General features: G+C 48.2%; 9 protein-coding genes and 1 non-coding gene across 10 annotated transcripts; 3 read left to right on the forward strand and 7 right to left on the reverse strand.

Annotated features, from left to right (window-relative positions):
• Window positions 1-372: 372 nt before the first annotated feature.
• P170DRAFT_347606 (NmrA/HSCARG family protein) lies at window positions 373-1,338 on the reverse strand (the record flags this gene model as incomplete). Its single annotated transcript, XM_024843640.1, has 1 exon — window positions 373-1,338. The coding sequence occupies one exon, from the start codon at window positions 1,336-1,338 to the stop codon at window positions 373-375; it is 966 nt and encodes a 321-aa protein (XP_024709300.1).
• A 1,407-nt stretch (window positions 1,339-2,745) lies between these two features.
• P170DRAFT_t7 lies at window positions 2,746-2,834 on the forward strand. The gene has a single exon. It is a non-coding gene; the product is annotated as a tRNA-Pro (tRNA).
• A 773-nt stretch (window positions 2,835-3,607) lies between these two features.
• Window positions 3,608-4,433, reverse strand: P170DRAFT_469473 (zinc finger MYND domain-containing protein; the record flags this gene model as incomplete). The annotated part of the gene is made up of 4 exons (XM_024852637.1): window positions 3,608-3,694; window positions 3,757-3,844; window positions 3,900-4,353; window positions 4,415-4,433. 4 exons carry the CDS (start codon window positions 4,431-4,433, stop codon window positions 3,608-3,610), a joined length of 648 nt encoding a protein of 215 aa, XP_024709301.1.
• A 1,319-nt stretch (window positions 4,434-5,752) lies between these two features.
• Window positions 5,753-7,536, reverse strand: P170DRAFT_396998 (putative haloacid dehalogenase-like hydrolase). The gene is made up of 2 exons (XM_024846149.1): window positions 6,951-7,536; window positions 5,753-6,895 (listed from the first exon to the last, which is right to left on the reverse strand). The coding sequence occupies exons 1-2, from the start codon at window positions 7,402-7,404 to the stop codon at window positions 5,937-5,939; spliced, it is 1,413 nt and encodes a 470-aa protein (XP_024709302.1). The 5' UTR covers window positions 7,405-7,536; the 3' UTR covers window positions 5,753-5,936.
• Window positions 7,537-10,799: 3,263 nt separating this feature from the next.
• Window positions 10,800-11,948, reverse strand: P170DRAFT_420785 (uncharacterized protein; the record flags this gene model as incomplete). The annotated part of the gene is made up of 1 exon (XM_024847320.1): window positions 10,800-11,948. One exon carries the CDS (start codon window positions 11,946-11,948, stop codon window positions 10,800-10,802), a length of 1,149 nt encoding a protein of 382 aa, XP_024709303.1.
• Window positions 11,949-12,497: 549 nt separating this feature from the next.
• P170DRAFT_460274 (PLP-dependent transferase) lies at window positions 12,498-14,502 on the reverse strand. Its single transcript, XM_024851926.1, has 6 exons — window positions 14,197-14,502; window positions 13,601-14,131; window positions 13,511-13,538; window positions 13,181-13,458; window positions 12,961-13,125; window positions 12,498-12,910 (listed from the first exon to the last, which is right to left on the reverse strand). The coding sequence occupies exons 1-6, from the start codon at window positions 14,361-14,363 to the stop codon at window positions 12,598-12,600; spliced, it is 1,482 nt and encodes a 493-aa protein (XP_024709304.1). The 5' UTR covers window positions 14,364-14,502; the 3' UTR covers window positions 12,498-12,597.
• A 457-nt stretch (window positions 14,503-14,959) lies between these two features.
• P170DRAFT_372621 (MFS transporter) lies at window positions 14,960-17,000 on the forward strand. Its single transcript, XM_024845208.1, has 5 exons — window positions 14,960-15,248; window positions 15,349-16,371; window positions 16,451-16,487; window positions 16,544-16,613; window positions 16,682-17,000. The coding sequence occupies exons 1-5, from the start codon at window positions 15,175-15,177 to the stop codon at window positions 16,843-16,845; spliced, it is 1,368 nt and encodes a 455-aa protein (XP_024709305.1). The 5' UTR covers window positions 14,960-15,174; the 3' UTR covers window positions 16,846-17,000.
• A 76-nt stretch (window positions 17,001-17,076) lies between these two features.
• P170DRAFT_397008 (uncharacterized protein) lies at window positions 17,077-19,526 on the reverse strand (the record flags this gene model as incomplete). Its single annotated transcript, XM_024846150.1, has 7 exons — window positions 19,337-19,526; window positions 18,502-19,275; window positions 18,381-18,447; window positions 18,143-18,329; window positions 17,872-18,055; window positions 17,662-17,820; window positions 17,077-17,614 (listed from the first exon to the last, which is right to left on the reverse strand). The coding sequence occupies exons 1-7, from the start codon at window positions 19,495-19,497 to the stop codon at window positions 17,077-17,079; spliced, it is 2,070 nt and encodes a 689-aa protein (XP_024709306.1). The 5' UTR covers window positions 19,498-19,526.
• A 222-nt stretch (window positions 19,527-19,748) lies between these two features.
• On the forward strand, window positions 19,749-21,084 carry P170DRAFT_504851 (ankyrin repeat domain-containing protein). The gene is made up of 2 exons (XM_024854242.1): window positions 19,749-20,456; window positions 20,514-21,084. Exons 1-2 carry the CDS (start codon window positions 20,020-20,022, stop codon window positions 21,001-21,003), a joined length of 927 nt encoding a protein of 308 aa, XP_024709307.1. The 5' UTR covers window positions 19,749-20,019; the 3' UTR covers window positions 21,004-21,084.
• A 381-nt stretch (window positions 21,085-21,465) lies between these two features.
• Window positions 21,466-22,231, reverse strand: P170DRAFT_420790 (uncharacterized protein; the record flags this gene model as incomplete). Its single annotated transcript, XM_024847321.1, has 2 exons — window positions 21,466-22,105; window positions 22,158-22,231. The coding sequence occupies 2 exons, from the start codon at window positions 22,229-22,231 to the stop codon at window positions 21,466-21,468; spliced, it is 714 nt and encodes a 237-aa protein (XP_024709308.1).
• Window positions 22,232-22,945: the final 714 nt, after the last annotated feature.

A 22,945-nucleotide genomic window follows, 5' to 3' on the forward strand; every position in this document is an offset into this window, starting at 1 on the left:
AATATGGTCCAGCAGTCAGGCTTCTTCTCATGAATTGAAGCGTCGCTGAACTGCGAGGTGGGTCATTGTTAGTCCCAAACAGGCAAATCAAGCAGCAGAGTGGATCCTTCGTGTCAGACCAGAATCCTCTTTCTGGTGAAGATTTTGTGCAGTGTTATACTCGCATGGACAATTTTCATATATCTGCAAAGCTACAGAGCCGAGTAGTATCTTGTTGGTTTCACAATGGTCGATTCAGAGCATATCAATGAAGCTTTCGGATTATGTCCCCAACCGCGCCACTCGAAAGACATAGAAGGAACCACGTCCATACAAGACTATCATCATATAAATTCCCATAAAAGAGACCGACTGGGGTCGTGCCTGACCCAATTAAGCCGATTCAACCCTCAAATTTTCAAACGACTCCTTGACCCCTTCCAGCCCAACCACACCCAAATCATCCTTATTCAAGACCTCCCCACCCCCACTGAATGGGTTCACGTCCATTGACCGGTGAAAGTCCAGCATCGAGGCCAGCATATCGATGCCCGCATGAGTCCACAACTCCGTGAAGACCTTTCTATCGACATTCACGTAGTGCGCCTTCTTCCCGTGCACCTCTACCCAGCGCCTCAACATCTCCTCCATCCGGATCTCCTCCACGAACCCAGACACACATCGCGCCGGGAGTGTCTTCTCCGGCTGCGCCAGAATCGCCGCCGCAAACAGCCCGATGTTCTTGCGCGCGCGCCCCAGTGAGAGAATCCGCGTATTCCCCGGCGTACACAGCAGCTGGACAGACTGCCCTGCGCCCGGGACCTCGACGGGCGCAAGCATCGGATACGCGAAGTTCTCCTGGTAGAAGCCGAGGATGAAGAACGTCGTCTTGGCAAGCAAGGCCGGGTCGGCGCGAATGAACCCATCGACCTGATTCTTGCCCTCGAACTGCGGGACGGTGATCTTGCCCCCGGTTACGGCCCCGCTGTTCGGCAGCGTCGACCAGATGTAGTGCTCGAGGGAGCTAGTCGCCGCCGCCGCTTTGGCCAGGTTAATCCCCTGTTCGGCCTCGAGTTGGATCGCGCGGTCCACGCTGCCCGTGGCGAAATATCCCTCGGCGAAATTGGTCATGGCGAAGATCGCGGCGGAGCCTGCGAACGCGGTGATCAGCGACGAGACGTCCCCTGCGTCGGCCTGGACGACCTCCACGCCGCGCTTGACGAGCTTCTGCGCGGCCTCGCTGGCACGGTTCCGGGTTATGGCGCGGATCTGGTACGCTTTATTGTCGAGGAGGGCGTCGACTACGGAGCCACCCTGAATGCCGGTGGCGCCGAGGATCGAGATGATTTTCTTTGGCATGGTAACTGATTTGAAAGCCAATGTCCAGGGCTTCAGTGGTAGATAACGGTGATTATCAAAATAAAAAGTAATGTAACCTGTGTAAGTCTTCGATTCCAACACCGTGGTAGGTATGATTCCACCGGGTCCAATGTCTGCTATATATACTCTACACCTGACAATTCCTAAGCCGTGAAGCCCTTGGGAACAATGTTTGGGTGAGGTTCCAAATGAAGCAGCTCATCCCACCGCTGATTAATGCCAGTCGGCAGCCGTCCATCCCGGATTCCGCGGCGCGGATCAAGGAAGAAGATGGTCCGGACGATCGAAGGCTCCAGCACAGAACGATGATCGCATTATCCGTTATCCGTCAGTCTATTCTCAAAACCCAATAATCATGTCCTCGTCAAGAATGCCTAAAGGACTCTTGGAAGGAGGTCCGCTGTGGATTCTACTTGATTCGATGTTTCTTAGGATTCGTCACTCACAATTGACCCAGCAAGCTCTAGTCCAGTTTCTATCGACTATGCCTAGTGTTGTATGTGATGAAATTTCTATGGAGTTCCCTGTCAGACTTTTGGCTCATTACACTAGTGTGTTGAAGAAAATCAAGAGAGCCCTGGTGTCATCCATTTTAGCTAACGTGGAATGCCCAGTTATTCCCTTCCATATATGAACTATGCATCTGTGCATCAATACTATGCCCGGGTGTAATGCAGTAATGCCAGAATTGTGCAGCCACAATTTGCGCATCTTATACTGATGCCTAAGGCAGGAATTCTAAACCGGTTAGTGCGCAGTTGATCATGCCACTATACTTCATTGGGAAGGCAATTAGCCCTTAGAAAAAGAGATCTTCGAAGCAGCCCTTCGGAGAAAAGTGGTTCAGTAGAGGACAGAAATTCCAATAGATCGTGTCACAGAGATTTGCTCCGTGTACATCTGTATCCTTTCGCGGGAAAGTTGCTACTCAGTCAATTAAAATTCTCCATTAATCTCGCAAGGAGGTCCAGCATCAACATATATATCCCGAGTATAAACGAGACATATTGACCGTACTCGACACGATAATGCTAATACCGACCATAAAAGGCAACTGGCAGAATTGAAGGATCTAAAGAGTTCCTGAATGCACCTGGACGATCTGGAGCTCTAGTTGAGCACCGTAGAGTCCGAGAATGTGGTAATATCGAAGAAGAGGGAGAGTGCTCTTTGGTATGAGGGCAAGGTACTTAGAGCTTAATTAAGCATGATTATATGGCACTAGGGAAAGACCTCTTCAACAAGACCGTCTCGGTGGCCAATCGGGTTGGCGCGTACTACTGTTAATCGTGAGGTCGATCCTTTCTTCCCTTCTTTTTGCTTGTACAATAGAACACATACTCTAGGCCTGAAATAAATAAAACGTTCACATATCAAACATCAATAGCCCGGATGGTCTAGTGGTATGATTCGCGCTTAGGGTTCACCCAAGCATTGATTGCGCGAGGTCCCCGGTTCGATCCCGGGTTCGGGCCATTTCTTTTTTTCTTTTTTTTTCCCCACTGCATCCCATCTATATGCTAGATGCTGTAACAACTAACAAGCTTTAAGCTAACAGCGACTTGAAACTCCTGAAACTCCCAAGTCCCAAGTCTCAACCCACCGATATCTCACAGCGGATCCGCATAATTTGCTACACCAACAACTGTGACGTCAACCTCTACACAAACATTGGTCGTTAGGATACCCGGACTGTTGTTGCAAGCTGCGGCAGGCAGGTTTCGACTCCCACTGGAAAATTTCTGGCTGCTCTTGGACACTCGACTGTCCATCATTCCGAGGCCTTTCCTGGATGATGGTATATAGGGCAACTGATGACTGGCAAAATAAGGAGGGAATCAATGCCCCGCGGCATAGATCGGAAAGGACGGAAATTTCTTGTCGTTCTGCAACTTTTAGTTGGACATGTTTGATTTGGAATAAAGATAGGTAGGTCTCTTGTTAATGTTACGCGGCGAGACCAGAGCAGATTCGATAGACGCTGTTAGGACTACACGGACTGGGCCAGACACATTGAGCCTATTATGCATGGCGTTGGGGATCTAGGCTTTTGCTTCTCGATTCGTCTATTTTTATCTTGCTTGATTGTGTGGATTGGTATCTCATATTATGTACTCTGCCACATCAGGCTCCAAGAAACAGATACATCAGTTTTTGACACCACCGCACGTGTTACCAATCAATAGCATCATATTTGTGCGCCCATTCCTGAAGCCACCAACCTCACCGGTCATCCAACCCCGACGAGTCAAGCAACATTCTCCGAGAATGGGAGACCAGAAAGGGCCCACGCGCAAACAAGCTGATGGTCCTGCCGATGAAGGTTCTGGCAGTCCTGCAAGGAATCAGCATCAAACCAACCAGAAGAGACAATTAACCAAGTACACAAGAACATACCTCACTGCAGTACCAATCTTGTCCACACTTAGCACAGCCAATCAGTTGACGACCAACATCATTCGCCGTCAACCCGCACTGATAACAGCTTCAACGACAACCATGGTCAGCGTGAAACAAGCTCACAGAACTGCTCAACATACCTCTGCTCGCGATACCCACGCGGTACCCCATCCCGATACTTATCCACCGCAGCCAGGAACTGCGCCCGACCCGGCGCAACAAAACCCTCCTCACCACCCGGCTCAATATCTCGCGAATGACAAACCACAAAGTTAGAGATGATGCGAAGATATTCGAGATCCCCAGGCTTGATCCTTGCGCCCGCGCGCATGAGCAACGCGCCGAGGATGATAGTCCGGTATTTGGTTTTCGGCGTCGTCTCGCGCGCCCGGCACGCGTCGAAGAGCCGAGCGCCGAAGTCACAGGCGTTTAGCTTGGTGCGGAGGGATGGGATGACGGTGTTTTCTAGATACTCGGAGGGTTCGCGCTGGGTGACTAGCTGGTCGAGAGTGTGGGGCCATTTTGTGATGTTGAAGCCCAGAGACGGTATTAGGTTTCTGGCAATTTCGATGTCGTTGTCGCATTCGAATAGGCCTGGATGGAGGTTAGGGAGATTGGGCTGTGGGGATGGAGAATGGAGTGGGCTTGGACTTACGAGGTCCCCAGCGTGTCATGTTGGATCGCTGAGAGGGATAATGCGAGAATAAGTGGTTTTGTGGTGGTTGGGCCTGGTGGCCGACTGAGGAACAGGATTTTGTGGATGGAGGACAAAAGTGGTGAAACCAAGTATGAGGATGAGAGGTAGGAAAGGGAGAAGTTGGAAATGGAGAGGAAGTGGAAGTGGACAAGAAGAGGAGATGAGGCCTTTATATAGCTTTCTGTATAGGTAGCTACGAGGGCCCCATCCTATCAGATAGACAGCAAACAGACAATGCAGCCATCGTCCACGGATTACCGTTTGAAGAAGATGCATCCACATGCGCAATTCTTTCTATAAGGCCAGTGACAAACAATCTGTTGGTTCCTTCATAGCCTCAGAAGAGACATACACCGTCTGTGACTGAATGGAGGTCTATGTTTGCTAGGATTGTTGTCAAGCCCTCATACGAACGATGATTCCTTGGTTGATTCATTTTTAGCAGTCTTGTTTGCTGCTTCGCTACCCATGGAGGAAAATGATGCAAATTCACATAAATGCATTTGGATGACTACTTTAGGGGAATGATTGTACTAAGATTCGTGATCATAGTATATCATACTAGAGGTTCCAAATAGGAAATGTTTGCCACATAAAGACACTGACATGCGCATGCAAAAAATCTATTTGACAAATGAAATCCTGGCAACCAGGGTATATCATCTAAGGAGGTTATTCTTTTGATTTGTTATTTTATTTTACTCGATTGGATTTTTTTTTATTTTTTTATTTTTTTTTTTTTTTTGTTTTTCTATTCCTATTTATAAGGCTCTGAAGGCTATTTCTAGAACCACGTTGTTTTTTGTTTGACTAAGAGATCGCGGTTGAATTGAAAATCAGCATTGCAAGCTACTAGTGGATAAAAATCATGAACATAAGAACATGACTTATTTTTCTACTGTGTTTCCTATTACCCTTATGTACGATTGATATTGCTCTGTGCATTACACCTTGCAAGATCAACAGTCGCAGCTCATATATGGCCCCAATGACGTCAATACTCGCCGAGGGCTTCCGCTGATGTTGACAGTCTGGCTTTTAGTCACCTTCTTAGCAGCTGGTCTTGTGTATGTCATGATTTAGGCTACCATGAAAGAGTGAAGATTTTTTTTTTCGCTTGCATCCAATTGGAACGCACTTGCCTCTAGGCAAATTGCAGTTCTTTGCTCACGAATCTGATTTGCTAACGCTGTCCAATAGCGAAGCCTACCAATCTAAGCAATTCAAAAGCAGGGATCATGTTAAAGTTTAATTTGAAAAGTCATTGACTCATTGATTGAATGAAATAACCAAAATGCAATTCTATAGGTGATGTAACTTCCAAACGCGCTGTACCTGACATACTCTTTTTCTCTTGAAGGTTTCGTGTCTATCGTCTAAATGAAAATGAAAAAATAAGAGTCCTGCTATAACAGGGGGGTAATATAGAAGTAAATTCTGCGTTCTCCAACTTCTTTCCAACCAAACCACGGCGTCGCATCTAGTCAATAGCGGACGACGAGGAGTCAGCATGGGTAACCGGGTTGATCTTAGGCTCCCACTTGAAGCCGAAGTCCTGGCCCAGCTCCTTGCGGATCGCCGTCTTGACAGCCTCCAGGACGTTCGGGAAGACACCGAAGTTGGCCGGGTTCTGCTCATCGTTGTCGCCGCCCTGGAAGACACCAGTTCGGACCAGGCAGGTGTTCCATCCGTACAGGTTGCCTCCGATGATATCGGACGCGGGGTTGTCACCGACCATGTAGATGTTCTTCGGTAGGGTCTTCTGCTGGTGGATCTGCTCCATCCACGACTTCATGACCTCGTCGGCGTAGATGTAGGTCGCCCGCTCGGGCTTACCGTACAGGACACGCTCCAGGTCCTGGCCGCTGGTGGCCTTGTACTGGGCCTCGACGGCCAGTCGGAAGGCACCGAGATGCAGACGTGGGGGACCCTTGTGCTCGGTGGGGCAGAGCAGATCGCCCTGCGAGAAGTAGATGGGGATGTGCTCGGCGCCCTTCTTGCCGCGGGTGAGGAGCTTGCCGTTGTCGGACATGAGGAGGTCGTTGATGATCTGGAGATCGGTCATGGCGTCGAAGGACTCCGCAAAGCAGAGAATGGCGTCGAACTGCAGGTTGGCGAAGTCTCTGGGACGGGCGTCCTTGCGCTCCTCGTCCGTGAACCGCCGGCAAGGCGAGATGGTGGGGTCCCAGGCGAGAATGTCCTTGGGGTGGATCACGTTCTTGAAGCCGTACTGCTCGGCCACTTCGCGGATCTTGTATCCCTCTCCACCGCATACGAGGACGGTGTCGTAGTATTCGGCAAGAGCCTGCATGGGAGTGTGCGACTGCACGAACTGGTCCGTCGAAACGGGCTGCTCCAAGATCTCGGAGAGTTGTTGGCAGCGAGCCTCCTCGGTCTTACCACCGCCGTTTGTCAAGAGGATGTAGGGGAATTGGATGCCTGGGGTGATGTTAGAGAATTGTACAGGTCAAGTCAAGTAGATGAGGGAACATACCCAGCTCGTTGTCACCGTTGAGGATCTTAAGAACCTGCTTGCCTTCCTCAATGGGGTTGTTGCCGTGCACCAGGACACCATCGATGTCGAAGGCAAAGGCCATGTTCTTCACAGCGGCCACCTTCTCCTTGGAGAGATCCTGCAATTGACCAGCAAGGATGTCTCGGCGGACGGCACTGGGCCTGGAAGCGGTGGACAACCGCGAGACACGCGGGGACCGGGGAATGGGCAGAGAGGTGCTGAAGGAATTCCGCGAGCCCCGACGGTCCTTCATGGACGGCGAGAAGCTCAGGTTGTGCATGAAAGCAGAAGCATCGCTGATGGCATCCCGGGTCGAGGGGACCTCGACGACCTTGTTGGCATCCCGGGGAATGGAGGGACGGGACTGTCTGTCGCGCTTCTGAGTCTCCGCGTAGGGAGGCACGACAGTGTGGTTCGCACTGTCTTGAGACATGGCGAAGGGGTTGAGATGGGAGGAGTTCGGGGAGGTTGTTGCAGACTTGGGACACTCAGACACCAAGCAACGGGGAGAGAGACGGGGTATATAAGCACAGTAGAAACTCGAGAACTGGGTTCACGAGGGAAAGACAGATGAGGGGCAGAAGTAATGAGGGGCACAGTGGACCTCGCCATGAACTTATACTACGCCGGAGGTCAAAGGCTGGGAATGGACCGATGATCGGTTGCCCGAAGCAGTAGTCCCGGACGATGGAACCAAGGGACCAGCGTGCTCCGTACAGTTGTCACTCTGAGTGGTCTAGATGACATCTAGGTTACATCTTGGACGCGCGATACCATCATCGCACATGGTTGCCGTGACGGAGTAGATATCGTGAATTAGTATATTCCATCTGCCGAGTTACGAGAGTGGCTTTTGGATACACTGCGCCGTACAGGACGTAGGCTGCAGCGGCATCTACAATTTCGAGCCAATTTCCGATCTCTGGCAATTGAGTTACGTGGGATTGTGCATTTTAGACGAGGCGTCAAAGGCTATTCGACGGAGGTTTAAATTAAGTTAAGCCACTCTGCGTAACCGAGGCAGTTCGCCAGCCTCGGAGATGTACAGCAACGCTATCTGGAGTTCTGAACGGTTCACTTTCGCTCTGAACAACAGTCCAAACGGCCTCCCTCGAGCTGCAGATGCATTGCAGTCAGGCCATCACCACCGCTCCCTCTGCTCCGGCGCGCTCCGGTGTGCTCCGTCAAGTCAGAAAAAAAGACGGAAAGGCGCGCGAAAAAAAAGTGAAAAAAAAGGGGCCAAAGGGATAATGACGTCAGAGTCAGCAGTTAATCTCGCACGAGGGCCTCACCGTTGGCCGCAGATTAGTCTAAGCATTCGGCGTTTGGGCTAAGAGGCTCGGACGGATCTTGGCCGTTTGCTGTTTTCGGATATCCTCAAGGCATTCGCTGGATTGGCTCCAGTCTTCTGCGTCCGGCTGCCTGGGAAAACATGCCCATTTCGAGTCGGCGAGACAGACTGACGACACCGATGCCATTGCGACTGACGTAGTTGGCACCCCCTTTCCCATTCCCATGCCTAGCGGCTTGCCTATTGCAGCGTAACCGAGGATTATTGTGGATCGCAGTGGGCTGCGATCCACTTGCTGTGCAGGCTGAGACACGGTGATTTGATCCTGGCTTCGGGCCAGTCACCTCCGTAGAGACTCTTCAGGGCTAGGGCACAAGAGCCCGGTCTTTTTTCGTCAGCTCGGTGATTGGCCTCTGGCGATGATCCGACCGCCCTAAAATGACGCCAATCGATTATCACTCTTCTTGATCATCCCAGCGGTTGCTTGAATCTGGATTCACCGGGAGATCGTTCCTTAGGCGGCAACCGCGCCATTGACTGTAGAAAATATTCTTCTTCTACCATAGAGTACTGCAGAGTAGCATTCAGATTGTACCTTCATTCGGTAGTGACACGTATTCTTTGGAATGCTTCCTGATAACTCGGACTAATAGTTTCTCCGCTTTTCTGCCACTTTCCCCAGGCCGCAACTATCCGTCTTAACCCGAACGAGATCGACCATTTTATTTGATTATTTGATTATTTTATTTTATTTTATTTTTGGAAAGTATGCCGCAGTCGAGTAATAAAATGATTCGGGTTATCCTATGAAACACGGTCCCTGCTCCGTACATTATTAAATCCCGCACAGCTGGATACACCCCGTGGGATGTTCACAGTACGCAGTAGGCAGTGCAATTGCTGTAGCGTAGACCCCGGTGAACGCTTCTATCTCACGTCATTTGGTAATATGGTAGCTCACAGATTACTCCCTCCATGGGTACCTTTGATACGACGGCCGAGGGCTCAGTTGCCCAAACCGGTAATACTAGCAATGGCTCTGATCTACAATCATATTAGAGGATTCTTTAGCGCTTTAGGCACTAGATAATATGTGCAGAATATCATTGTAGTTGTTTTGGCTTCATAGTTGCAACCGCCTGGAGACTATATATATATTTCTAGGTAAAAGTGTATGTTGAAAACCACCGATCCTAGCGCTAGGTTGTTAAATAGCTGACAGATTCCTTTATTATGTTTGCTTTATAATCTGGGTTTCGTTCTATTGATCCATAAAATATTCATTCTAACTTCTATAACAAGCGCATCAGTAGTATACGGAAACGGAAGTTGATCACCCGGGTCAACGTCTACCTTCCCATGCATGTCATCCAACCCTTAGACGGCCGGCATGCTCTCAGGCCACGCATCTCCGCACAACTCTGCAGACTACCCCGTAAATCACGCCTAACATGACTGGCTATTTGGTTCACTGAGCCATAAATGATCGGCAGCACCATGTCCTCCTTTACTCTAGCCATGTGCAAAGTCCCACCTTAGTACGGAGTATGTCGGGCGCATTAGATTAAAGTAAAAACTTAACTAGACTAGCTGGGCGGTATTCTTATTAGGTCACCAGGGCGCAAGCTCGTGGCTTTGGCCTTTGAGAACAATGCGCTCGCTACTCCTTACTATCTGGGAAGATGATCTACGGAGCTGATATCACGGGCAATGGGTTTGAGTTGGACAGTCTAAGCCATAGCTTGATCCTAAGCACGATTTAGAGCTAGTTTCAGTTGATTGAATCAAGTTTTGTCATGAATAGGGAGAAGTATCAAGTGTAGCACGCAGTCTATATTGGATAGACCAACCAGGAATCTGTCTGATCATTAACTTAATCCTTTCTAAGCCTGAATCTGGGGTAATTCTGGGAGCTTTTCTTAATGACGCCATCTGCATAGCAAAACGCGGGGTTGAGCTGTTATTGTCGAGGTATTTAGAGCGATTTTCAGAAAACAGTTGGTCAGTCTTCAGCTATTCCGCCTCGCGCATTCTTAATTGCACGGTGTCTATGGCAAAGGGGCCTAGGTACGCGAGCTAGTCACCAGCGAAAAGTGCGATTTATTGCAGACATCCCGATCGAGCTCGGAACATACACACCTGCTGTTGGCATGGTTGGAGCACTACACGAGAAAAGTGGGAGATAGATTATAACGCTACCTAGATTAATTATGGATGCTTGTTAGATCAACGAGATTAACAGTTTGCTAGATATCACTCTTCTAGATTTGTCCAGTTGTTTCCTCCTGACAGATTTAAGTTAAAATAGATCCTTTATTTGGTCTCAACTTCAATTGATGATTACGTTGAATTTTATGGTGACAGTGAACATTTCTTGTGGGCTAACTTTTACTGTGGTTAGATATTTATAGAATGGTTACGCACAGTAACAGAGGGCAGAGCTAGTTTTATGTATTACGATGTTAAGGCTCCCCGAAATATGAAAATTAAAAATTAAAAAATGCTTGATGATACATTGGAAAAATCTGATAAACAACTTATAACTGAGCATCGTGTCCAATTATGTTGTCAAAATATCGCCCGTCTCCCATGAGAGGTTTATCTCTGATTTTCAGATTGCGATAGGAGTATCCCAAAATAGGAATGTATCTATCTGCAATCAAATTTAGTGCACCTGGGGCTTTTAACCGAACCCCACTCAACTCTCTCACCACTCTGTGCGCATGCTCGGAAGCCGCCTCGGGATTAGGGAAATCCACAGCCTGTCCAGTTCCTGGCTTTACATCGTACACCAGAAAAGGCCATAGAAAGGGATTTATCGCATCAATTCCATAGAACAAGGCTTCAACTTGCTTCTTGAGTATTTCAATTGGCTTGGTATGATCTTCTGCTTCAAGGAGACGCCAATTATCGGCTAAAATACTATTAGAGGCAATCGCATATTGGATCCTGTTCAGGATTTCCCGTGGAACAAACCTGCCAATTATATTATTACTCGCGTCCAAGTCCTCCAAATCCTTGAGCATCTTGATCTTCATAAGAATCAGACCAACACTCTGAATGAGTAAAGAAGGGGCGCGGTAGTCAATGTCCGCGGAAAAGAAGTTGTAGTCCTCAAAAGGGTCGACTCCTCTATCATCGATATACTGTAGCGCATAGTCTTTCCCCGGTTCAGGCGCGAATTCTTCCTTAACGTCCAGCAGCGTCTCCTTCACAAAGTCATAGAATTCTCTATCCCTGCCATCCTTAAGCAAGATGACGGAGATTCTCCACCCAGCATAATAGTTGTTCTCCACGAACACTTCCAGCAGAGATTCTAGATATTCGAATTCATCTTTGATAACATTCAAAGATTTCCTCGTGCCAAATATATACCGCACGGCAAACCGGGCGAGAGTGTAGTCGACCACACCAGGGGAAACATTTGGCAAAACATAGTACATGAATTTTTCCCTGAGGGCATTGAGCACCTCTTTGTGTGACTCGGAGCAGCGTTCAAACTCGGACTCATATTCAGCGAGCAGTTCGCAAAAGCCCTGGCATTGAGCTTTATGTCTACGCTTGTGACGCCTCTTATGGTCAAAGTTGCAGTAGGATATTATTTTGCAATCAGCACATATCACCCCGCCAAAAGACTTGCAAAAACCGCACTTTCCCGAGGATAGGAGCAGATTGAGTGAGAACATTCTGTCAGGATAGTTTGATATAAGTTTTGAGAATATTTATATATCCTTGGGAACTTGCCGGTTCTCTGTATCTTGCTTGATCCAGGGTATGTGTGTGAGATAGAAAGATAACGTACCAACAGACTCGACGGGCTATTTGTATTTATGTACCAAAAAGCTAAAATTGATTGATTCTGATGTACAAAGAAAACTTTTCGACCAACAGTTGGAGATTCATTGTCCGTAACGCTTATTTCCGCTTGGTATAATGCCCATGTTCCCTTATTATAATAGATCTTTGTTAAACCTTAGAGCACAAAGTGATAATTCCATGTGGGACTTGGAGTAATTTCAGAAAAAGTATGGAGATACCCTGAAAGATCTCTTATCTTTGCCTACTAACTTTAAAGTTCTCTCTGCCTGACTACAGTTAGTTGTAGCTCCATGTTTCGATATATTTGGTCTCGGTCTTCGCATTATTCTAGAAATATGCTCCTTCCCTCTTGTCGCCACAGTTTTTATGTAATCCTGATTGGAAATGCCCTTCTGACTTTAGTCAAGTCCCAGGCCATACTACCCAGGAAGACCGGCGTATATATGCAAAGTGATTTTCGAAGTTGCGTTCACATGTACCTATTGAGAAAGTCTTTCCTGGCTGGGCCGACGGCCATCATGTTGATTTTGAAAGTTGACATTCAGCTTTCATTTTCTTGATGGAAGCCAAAAAGCGCCTCAATCCTTCTTCTAAGGCTTTCTTTCCGACAGTGAAAGTGATACGGAACCAACCATAACTTTCAGACATATATACATGGCCAGGCGCGATCATGACTCCATTTTCCATGCAGATCTCCGTAAACCTCAACTCAAGTTGCAGGCTGAGCTGAGCATCAGGAGATGACCTTACCAACGCGCCACGATCAGGCTCTTGCGACCGTGCAACCAACAAATGGCGAAGATCAACCCAAATAAACAACCCTGCGTTCCTGGGGCCAGTTAGCGCATACTTCGAGCGAGATAGAAAAACGACACATACATCTCATAGTAGGGAATGTCATGTTTGGAAAGAAATGCTGTTGTCATCTCGTATCGGTCCAGCATCAGTTGTCTTTTCTGCTCCATAAATCTCTCCATCCACTGCTTGTCCTCCAGCATTGCAGCCCAAGCATCCTGCAGAAGATGCGGCAACCAGGAGAAGATACTTGGTACACGACCGTGAGCAAATTACTGGCGAAAGTAGTAATGATGCAACTCACCCTATACTGGACATAGCGCCAATGATCCCTTCGTTCTTTGTGAAAATAAATCCCAATCGCAATCCATTAGCACAGAAGTCTTTGCTTGCGCCGTAGAGGACATGCTTGTGTGATGGATCAATAATCTTATCCAGGTCCAGTGTTAATATAGAGGTGAAATTAGGTGCTGATGGAATTTCGGGGTTCGCAAAAACGGAAAATGCATAAATCTCATCCGAGATGAGATGCATGTTGTGCTGGCCGCAGAACGAAGCAAACTCTTTGAGAGTTTCAGGGGGCTAAAGACATAAATCAACGTTGAAAGATGCTCCAAGGGAAAAAAGAACGCACATAGCATCTCCCCAAAGGATTGTGTGGACTAAAGGTTTCATTCGTTAATATACTCCCGTTAGGATCGATCCAACAAACGGAGAAACTCACTTCGAGATCAAAAGTGCACGGATATTGATCCCAGCCTTTCTCGCCTGTTGAAGAGCAATTTCGAGGGCTTTTCTGTTCACTTCTGGTCGGAAGAGGTCGTCAAGACCCCCAAACCCCTCGACCCCTTCAAACTTGACCCCGACTATCTGGACATTAGCCCTGTTCTGCATGTCAAATTTGAAACCGTTGTATAGAGGTTGAAGAACCAAGACCCCATCCCCTTCATCACAGATGGCGAAGGCTATTCCGTCGATAGCACTGGCCACACCGGGCGTGACGAGGATATTATCGTACGTGATAAGGGAACGCGCATGGAACTGCTCGGTCAGAAGCGCAGCCGCTGCTCGTCTAAGGCGCCGGGATCCCCGTGGACCCGTGCTGTAGGTCAGATGGTCTACTGGAAGAACTTTTGTCTGGATTGAAGGAATGAGTGATTCCGCCTGAAGTTTGAGATGGAGTACAACCTGTGCACATATATAGTCTCCCACCTCCTCATGCATCAGGCTATTCTCCGCCAAACGGAGAATAACGCTGACCCAGATTAGCCCTGTCAACTATCAAGGGATCGAAACAGAAAGATGGGCAACGGTACTCACGTTCCATTTGGATTGTTCGGCGACCATGGATCTCCCATTGCCTTTTCTCGTGGACCCCAAACATCCCGATGGGCAAAGTTGACAGCTCCTCGTCTTGATATGTGATGTTCAATTGCCGTCGAATGAAGAACCCGTTCCTGGTCCGCTAAGTCTGCGTTGGAATGCATGCTGCTTGTACTGTACAAATGTTTGACACAACAGAGATCTTGACCTCTGGAGGTGACATGGGATTTTGGGTTCCTGGGAAATGCCTCCTATTTTGAGATGCACCCTTTCAGCGAACAGTTAGCTGATTAGGGACTGGGAAGGGCTGTCAGAAAGTGCGATGAGATATAATAGGATGTTTCAGCTATGGCTCTCCGTCTGGGTAGAAAGGAAAATGCCGCGGGCTCTTGGTTCATCAGGCGCAGCAGAGGCAGCAAGAAGCCGGGGGTATTTTCTCTCGCCAAGTACGCTGTCATGAGGCAAGCAATCCTGTTGATATTATTGGAAGTCGATAATGGTCGATATGTTCTCCACTAAAATGACTGGCTCACATATGGCTTCGGGCGAGCATGTCCCCACTCCGGTGCCAATACCCGATGGTGATTCATTCGATCTCTAAGAAACCTCGGCGTCTTCCCAGGACTTACGCTAACCGGGTTCGGAAAGGAGTTCTGGATTCTATGAGGGATCAACAGCAAAAAGGACAAAGCATATTTAAATACCCAATGGCTGGTGGGCGGCCGATCGGTAAAATCAACGCCACGACTTTGGAAAATGTCCCTTTCAAAGCGCACCGATAACAAAGGAAATGGCAAGAAATCTCAAAGAGCATGTACGGAAGACAAAGTCCTCCCCGTGGCTAGCAATCGAAATGAGTTGTGTACAGATGGGACTCTTCAGGGCGAGAATGATCGCCTAGAGTTAAGTGGTCCCGGTTATAACTCGGTCACTGATCGCGAAATTTGTGTTTCGTTTGACGGTGATAATGACCCTATGTGTCCATACAATATTTCGCCAATGCGGAAATGGGCCATTATTATCACTATCTGTACAGGGACAATGTGTGTGTGAGTTATATTCCACCTTCAGACTGTGCTCCCGTTGGAATGAAGAGAAGATCACCTATGTCCCAAGGAGTCCGGTATCGCTAACACTTGGCGCAAAAAGGACATGCGCGAGTTCGATCTACACGACAACTTATACCCAAATGAATGCTGAGCTCATGATCTCATCCATAATTAGCACACTGGGCTTATCTTTCTTCGTCCTTGGAATCGCCTTTGGGCCCATTCTGACAAGTCCTCTCAGCGAGTGGTATGGACGACGACCAATCTATGTCGTTTCATGGTTGCTGTTCATGATCTGGACCGCTGCTACTGCAGTTGCAAGAAATATCCAGACAATAATCATCTCTCGGTTCTTCACTGGCTTTGCTGGCGGCACCTTCTTGTCCGTATCTGGAGGAACTGCGGGCGATGTCTTCCGGTGCGATGAAATTCAAAAGCCCATGACGTTCGTCTCAGCCTCCCCGTTCATAGGACCCTGCTTGGGTCCCCTGGTGGGCGGCTTCATCGTCTCCCATGCCCATTGGAGGTGGTGTCACTACTCCATTCTCATCTGGTCTGCAATAATTCTATTGTCGATTCTTTTCCTGGTTCCTGAAACATATCACCCCATCAAACTGAAAACTAAGGCAAAACTGCTTCGCAAAGAGACGGGTAACGAAAATCTTACGGTGTCTGTCGAAAAGCCACAGACAACAAGAGCCCGAGCCTTGGCCTTCTCACTTCTACGCCCTGTTCAGCTTCTCACGCTCGAGCCAATGTGCCTTTTGCTGGACCTCTACTCCGCCATGCTGTTAGGGCTTCTCTATCTATTTTTCCAAGCCTTTCCCTTTGTTTTTGAAAGCACGTACGATTTCAACGTTTGGAAAGTGGGTCTCACATTCCTCGGCATCATATCTGGAATGATCCTAGCAGCTACTAGCACTCCACTTTGGAATAGGATCGCGGATCAACTCTCAGGTAGACAGACAGATAATCGTTGTGAAAAGCCACCTGAATATCGTCTCATACCGGCTATACCAGGGGGCGTTATGATACCAGTTGGTCTGCTATGGTTTGGCTGGAGTTTATATCCAGACGTGCATTGGATAGTTCCCATTATAGGGTCGGCCATATTCGGATGTGGGTGAGTTTGAAATACCTTGAACAATGACATTGCAATGCATCCTGTGGACTCCGCAAGGCTTGAACTAATCTGTTCAAAGTACCCTTCTTGCATTTACTGGCATATTCACCTTTCTGGTAAGCCATTTTGAATTGAATGATCTCAGAACTTGCGCTAACAATTAGATTTACAGGTTGATGCCTATCCCAAGTACGCTGCATCTGCACTGGCGAGTAATGGACTCGCAAGGTGCTCCTTTGCCGGTGAGTGAGCGACTTGAAACCATCTTCACGATGACCATTATGTAGCACTGTTAATCGTTCAAGTGCAGCTGTGTTTCCGCTTTTTGGTATTCAAATGTACGAACGACTAGGTCGTCATTGGGCAACCACTCTCCTGGCATTTCTCACAGTCTTGATGATGCCACTGCCCTTGCTGTTCTTCAAATATGGACAATTTCTAAGGCAAAAGAGTAGATTTGCCCTCAAAACCTAGGCAAAACACACTACCGGCCTGGATATAGGGGATCTAGTCGTTATCCCAGTGACAACCAAATGCTACACATGGTATATATTCACACCAAGCCCATTCCGTGTTCCATGGAAAATGGAAGCCAAGAAACTAATTTCGCTCTTTCTATCCCACATTCGACCGATAAAGCATTCGTTTTTGGCGAGGGCTACAAACAGGTCAACTTTAGTCACCTCGATTATGTGTATGAAGAGTTCATTCAGCTAGATCCCAGTTTATTCCTTCAAAAAGGACACGTTGCGTAGGGTCGGCACAACTATGCAGTAACAAATCCACATCAAGCGCATTATCAAGATAATCGGCCCACAGAGAATCATGCACGAAATCGCCTGACGGTTTCCACGAAGAGCTAAAACAATCATCACCTCCAGGCTGTGGGGCGGCGTTAGACGTGCAACAAGGGTCAGAATTTGGTGCAATATGAACCCTTGTTACTCCAGAAGACCGGCCAGCAGATGGCGCCTTATGCTGAAAGTTAGACTTGATGCTCGACGAGACATTCACTATAGCCCCATTGAAGGCTGAGTCAAAAGTTTGGCCTTGCCCTGTTAATCTTTTTATTAGATTGACGAAAGCTCTTGAAATCCAAATCCTGACAGGCCAAGACTTTGCAATCACGCTTAAAGCCAACATGCACTGCTGTGACTTGTTCTCTGCTAGCTGTTTATGAATTGGCTCTCCTCGACAGATGACGACTGTGTGAACCGAGAGTGCGGAAAACAATGCCGGTACACTTAATCAAGTTAATGAGCGTAAGGCACGGAATGGAATCGGTCTTACAGATGGATTAAGCCGGAGGTTATCATCCCGGATGATAAGAGATCCTCGGCAAGACGAGTGATAGAGTCTGCAGCAGCTCGTGCCCGCAAATCACGTTCTGTGTCTGCTAGAGAAGAGATTCTGACGGCCTTGGGTCTATATAGAAGGATGATAGTGTTCCTAGGCTTGCTTAGCAGAGATGTCGCAACAGATCAAAGACTCAAAGCTTACTGATAAGAAAATTGGGCCATAGAGGCCCAGAATGAGGCCCCCCGATAACTGTCAGATGGTCTGATTCTAAGTTGATCGGGCAACGCAACTTCCCAATCCGTGAGTCTCTGCTTTAATGTATCTATTTGAAGATGTCCAAGTAGAGTGCGGCGAGGGCTATACTCTGCCGTGATGATATCCCCAACTGCAACATATAATAAGCCACCTTATATCGCAATCGAGACTTGCAGATGGCCAAGGTAAGAGCGTGGCGATTGAAAGAGAGACTTACTTATTGCTGCCAGTTTTGACATTTCAAGAACATATGAGACATGATGGTCTTCCTGGGCCGGAATGAGCCCAGGCATATAGGCTGTATCGAAAGTGAAATCCTCCTCGGCAAGAAATTCAACGTCACAGTCCTCATCTCGGATTCGAAAAGGCCGACCGAAAGCAGCGGATACATGTCTATCGCGGGTCTAAAAGAGATCAGAACTCAACAACATAGCAGGTGAGCCGATGGGTCTTACATATATTGCCCACCAGATTCGTTTTCTCAAGCACTTCATCCGTTGACTCATGGTGGACTGTTGTACGCTGTAAGCTTCCCATCAGCAAGATACTCGGTCATTTCACTTCGTAATAGCATACGAACGATGCATGCCCAAAGATTGCGCTAAAGATGATGCACAGCCAACCCAATAGCATGTATCTTTTTGATCATCATGACGGGCCCACCAGAATCCCAGAAGTAGGAGAACGGCCACGAGGTTCATGCGATCAGGCTCGTAGTCTGCATCATACAATGCCTTGGCACGGAGGTAGTGTGTTTTTCTTGCCGTTGCTCGATCGTTGAACCCAGCCTCACGAACCAAATCATCGCTTCCGATGGTAAAACCTAGAAGGGCGATCGCCTGTAAAACCAAGGGAGATGCCTGGCCTGCGCAATAGGAATGTAAAAACCGTTCTCGGTCGAAAACAGGGTAAGCGGGATGGATTTTGTGAAAGAAGGTGTATACCAATTGGTCCAGCACTTCAGGACTCGGCAACGACAGGGCTTCTTGCAACGAAATCGGTCCTTGTGGCTGATATGCAGTGTCATTGTCTGCAATAGAAGAAGGTATTGGATGATGGACCGTGAGCGGTTCAGTGGAGCCGCCATTAGGTTTGTAGCTCAACTCTATCACATAATATACCGTGGGAGAGATATCTTCAGGTCCTTCGCCCATGTTTTGACAAGTAGAGGATCCCTGTGCAGGGGTATTCGGCATTGTTACGGCTGCGGGTTCTCCAGGTCTCTCAATCTCATTGTCTTGTCTTATAATTGGGTCAACTAGATCTTGCTGGACGAGACATGTATCACTGACTCTCCGAACATGTCTCGAGGCTCGTTGATTCCCACCTGTGCGTCGCCTCCGAGCATACCTGTCATAAGAAGGTCTTCTTAATTTGGCGGAAACAATGGTAAGGGACCGCAACCACATACTTGCCCCTTTTAGATTCAATCAACTCGCAGGGAATCCGCCGCATGCGACAATGCCAGCACGGCTGCCCTTCGTTCGCATCGCATTTCACACGTCTTGCATTGCATGCCTTGCAGGCGACACGAGTTCGCTGGGAAGGTGTGGCAATATCTGTTGGTTCCATCCTTATAGACAAGGGGTGGCTTCATGGATACATATCGGATGAAATCATGGGGATTGAGTGGGTACGTCCGTTGCCAAGAGAGAATCTTGAAGGCCGTCTGGTCGGAACATAGAAACTCCACCCGGCATGGCACACTAGTAAACTTGGAGTTAGTTTTTCTTGTCATTCTAAGGTACGCTTTTTATCCTTGGTGTGGTTAGACCAGCCAAGCGATCGAGCGGAGTCGGCTGTCACGGAAGGAAAGGTAAGATCATCGCGCCCAAAACACGACCCTAGCTCATCTGTAACTGTATGTATTTGTTTGAATTCCAGCTTGGTTTCTTTAGAACAAGCCTTCCTTATTAATATTACTTGGGAACCTAGCATCTACCCCTCCATTAGTGCTAAAAGCCGGGCATCTCAGCCTTCTCTTCCTTTGTCTCCCTATTCCTCCACCCCCAACCATCAACCTCTTCGCTTTTCTTTTTTTCTTTCTTCTTCTCATTCATTACTTCTCAAATACAACAGTCACGCTACCTTATCATGTATAGCCCAGGACAACATCCCCGTACCCTCGCCGAGGAAATGGAACTGTCCGCCCAAGCGGGAGACCTCCCCAAACTGCAGACCCAACTGGCCAGGTGGGAGGCCGAGGTTGCCGATGAAAATGTTACACCAAAAGACCATCTCTGGATTGATCCCACGATTGCTGAGGTACGAGACTGGGTGAAACTGAGGAGCCACACCGACAAAAGTGAGCCTGTTTACGAGTTTCTCACGCGGCTACTAGTTAAGGCTGCGGAGGGAAACCAAGTGGATACAGTCAAATATATGATCGATAAGCGAGGAGTGCCTATTATCACGCCCGCAATCGCGAGGAAGGCTATGACTGCCAACGCCTTTGATGTGCTCGAGGTGTTTCTAGAACATGGGTGGAATATCAACGACCCTGCCCAGGATTTCCATGTTCCGATACTAGGGTGGGTTTGCACCCTGGATTAATGGGCGAAAAAGCGTCAATGCTGATAACAGGACAGGTTTGTGACGCATAATGAGACGCGGGTGCGCTGGTGCCTTGAGCATGGAGCCGATCCAAATGCGAGAAACAGGAACAAGTCCCATGATGTGCCGAGTCAAGCTGGTCGTTTTGCCTCGGTGGAGACGCTCAGGTTGCTTGCTGCCTATGGTGCCAACTTCGCTTGTAGCAATGCCCTTCAACGGGCTGCTGAATATAGACTCAAAGGCCGGATGGAAGTCATGGAATGGCTACTAGACGAAGCAGGCTTCCCTATCAATCAGCGCGAGTTTGAGTGGGATCCAGATATGTTTCGCGATTGGCAGGGGAATAGGTTAGGAGCGGCGTTGCACTTCGCGGTTCTTTCCAACTCCCCGGAACGTGTGCGGTTTCTGCTGGAACGAGGCAGCGATATAAATCTGAGAGACCCGTATGGCGAGACCGCCCGAGACTGGGCCGACGGGGGAGGGAGAGAAGAGATCATTGCAATTCTCAATACTTGGGGAAAGTAATTGGCAAGATCTTAGTTAGCTAACTAGCGAGTGCTGGCTGACTAGCTACAAAGGCCGCGCGTCAGCCAGTTGATTCAATCTAAAGGTTTATAAATAAGGCCTTTTTGATAATAGCTAGCAAGCCCATGCTTGATCACAGTAAGCAGCAAGCCCACGCATATAGTAAGTAATAAACCTATATATATAATAGCTAATAAGCCTATACTTAATTATAGTAAGCAGCGAGCCCACACACATGTTAAGCAGTAAGCCCACGCGTATAGTAAAAAATAGAAAGAAGCAAGAAAAGAAACAAGGAAAAGTATTAGGATAAACCAGCAGAACCCGAGGGCAGTAAGAGCCCCACAACCAATCTGAACACTGCAACCGAACAGATTCTACGGAAAAGGTCAAGATATATATATAATGCCAGGTGTAACACGTTGATCTGCAGTCTGATCCATATCCATGACACAAGAGAACCTAATCCAAGGTCGTCCCGGCTTTCTGCCAATCGAGACTAACGAAGGTGATGACGGATTCCTGTGAATGTCCACCCGGATGCTCCACGAGGACAAAACCATACATTAGTTCATCGGGCAGCTCGTCTACTATCAATTCTTCATTCTCATCCGCCATCAGATCCTCCGGTTCTATATACTTCACTCTCTGGGCCGTAATGCCAAGCTCGTTCTTGATTATTGACTCCAGTTCCTGGATGCGCTCCTCTGCCTGATATTTGTGTGGTTTATTCAGCCTGACGTGCCCGTAGATCCACGCTTCGGCGCCTGCCAGGGAGTCCTTGTGGTCATTGATCAGGTCGGGAATGTTGGTCTTGGCTTGAGAGATGCTGGGATCGGCGTTGGTGTAGTGCCCGATGATGGCGCCCTGGCTGCTTGCAATGACCAAGCCCATGCACCCTATGAAGTTATCACTGCCTAAAGTGACTGATTCCGAGCCAAAAGCCACGAATTTCTCCTCATTCTGGTAGACTCGAGGGCTCCGTTCGAGTTTATCTTTGAGAACTTTATACCTGGGGTCAATACCGCGCTTCACGAGAACATCTTTATGTAGGGAGAGATGCTTGTGATGGGAAACAGCTCGGAAACTCCTTCTCATTAGCCTGATTCAAAAAGGTCAACCTGTGGACTTTGACAGAGTCCGTCGGCACAGACAGACAGAGAGTCAGGAAGGAGAGAAGGAAGAAGAGCAGAGCCAGCGCCTTGTTTCTCTTGGTGGTAATATGCATGGTGAAAGACTATTTGCTTCAGGGTGCGGCACTGAATGAAAAATGAAGAACGGCAGGAATAAGATGAGGACTAGTCCTTGTGGTGTGTCTGTAGAGCTCTATTTCGAATGCTTCTCTGCTTTATATGGTCCTGCCATCACGGGCTGGCTGGCCTGAGGTCAAACTTCGCCCCCTAACAGTAGTCCCTCCTAATTTAATTCGGGATCAAATGTCTCAATCAATGGATAGAGTCATGGTGTTACCATTCTTACGACAGGGTATTCGCCCGGTGCTCCAGGAATTACGATCGACGCTCAATAGGGCAAGGGTAAGGATCAATATACTAATTATACAGAGCCAGACCCGTGCCGATCAACTCGTTTACCAATCGTCCCAACAGCACTATTTCCTCTGATTGGCAATTACTGGGTGTGTATCCACCGCCCATGCATGATATATGCAACGTGATGGTTTAGAAACTTATCTGAAGTGGGCACACAGCCGTCCTGGTGTCAGGATTTAGCGCTGCGGCGCAGGACCTCCGCCGCTTCAGGTGCCAAGAATAACGCTCTGACTCCCTACAAGGGTTTCTGACACCGGCGCAGCTGCGACCCTGCATATCAAAATCCCAAAATTGGCAACGGAGTCCCAGGTAAGGAGACCTCATACCCTTGTAATTCCCTCACGAAGGTAGGTTCTGGTGTTCCGAGGCGGCACGGCTGACCAAAATATACT

Source organism: Aspergillus steynii (assembly GCF_002849105.1).
Source record: "Aspergillus steynii IBT 23096 chromosome Unknown P170scaffold_1, whole genome shotgun sequence".
NCBI lineage: Eukaryota > Fungi > Ascomycota > Eurotiomycetes > Eurotiales > Aspergillaceae > Aspergillus > Aspergillus steynii.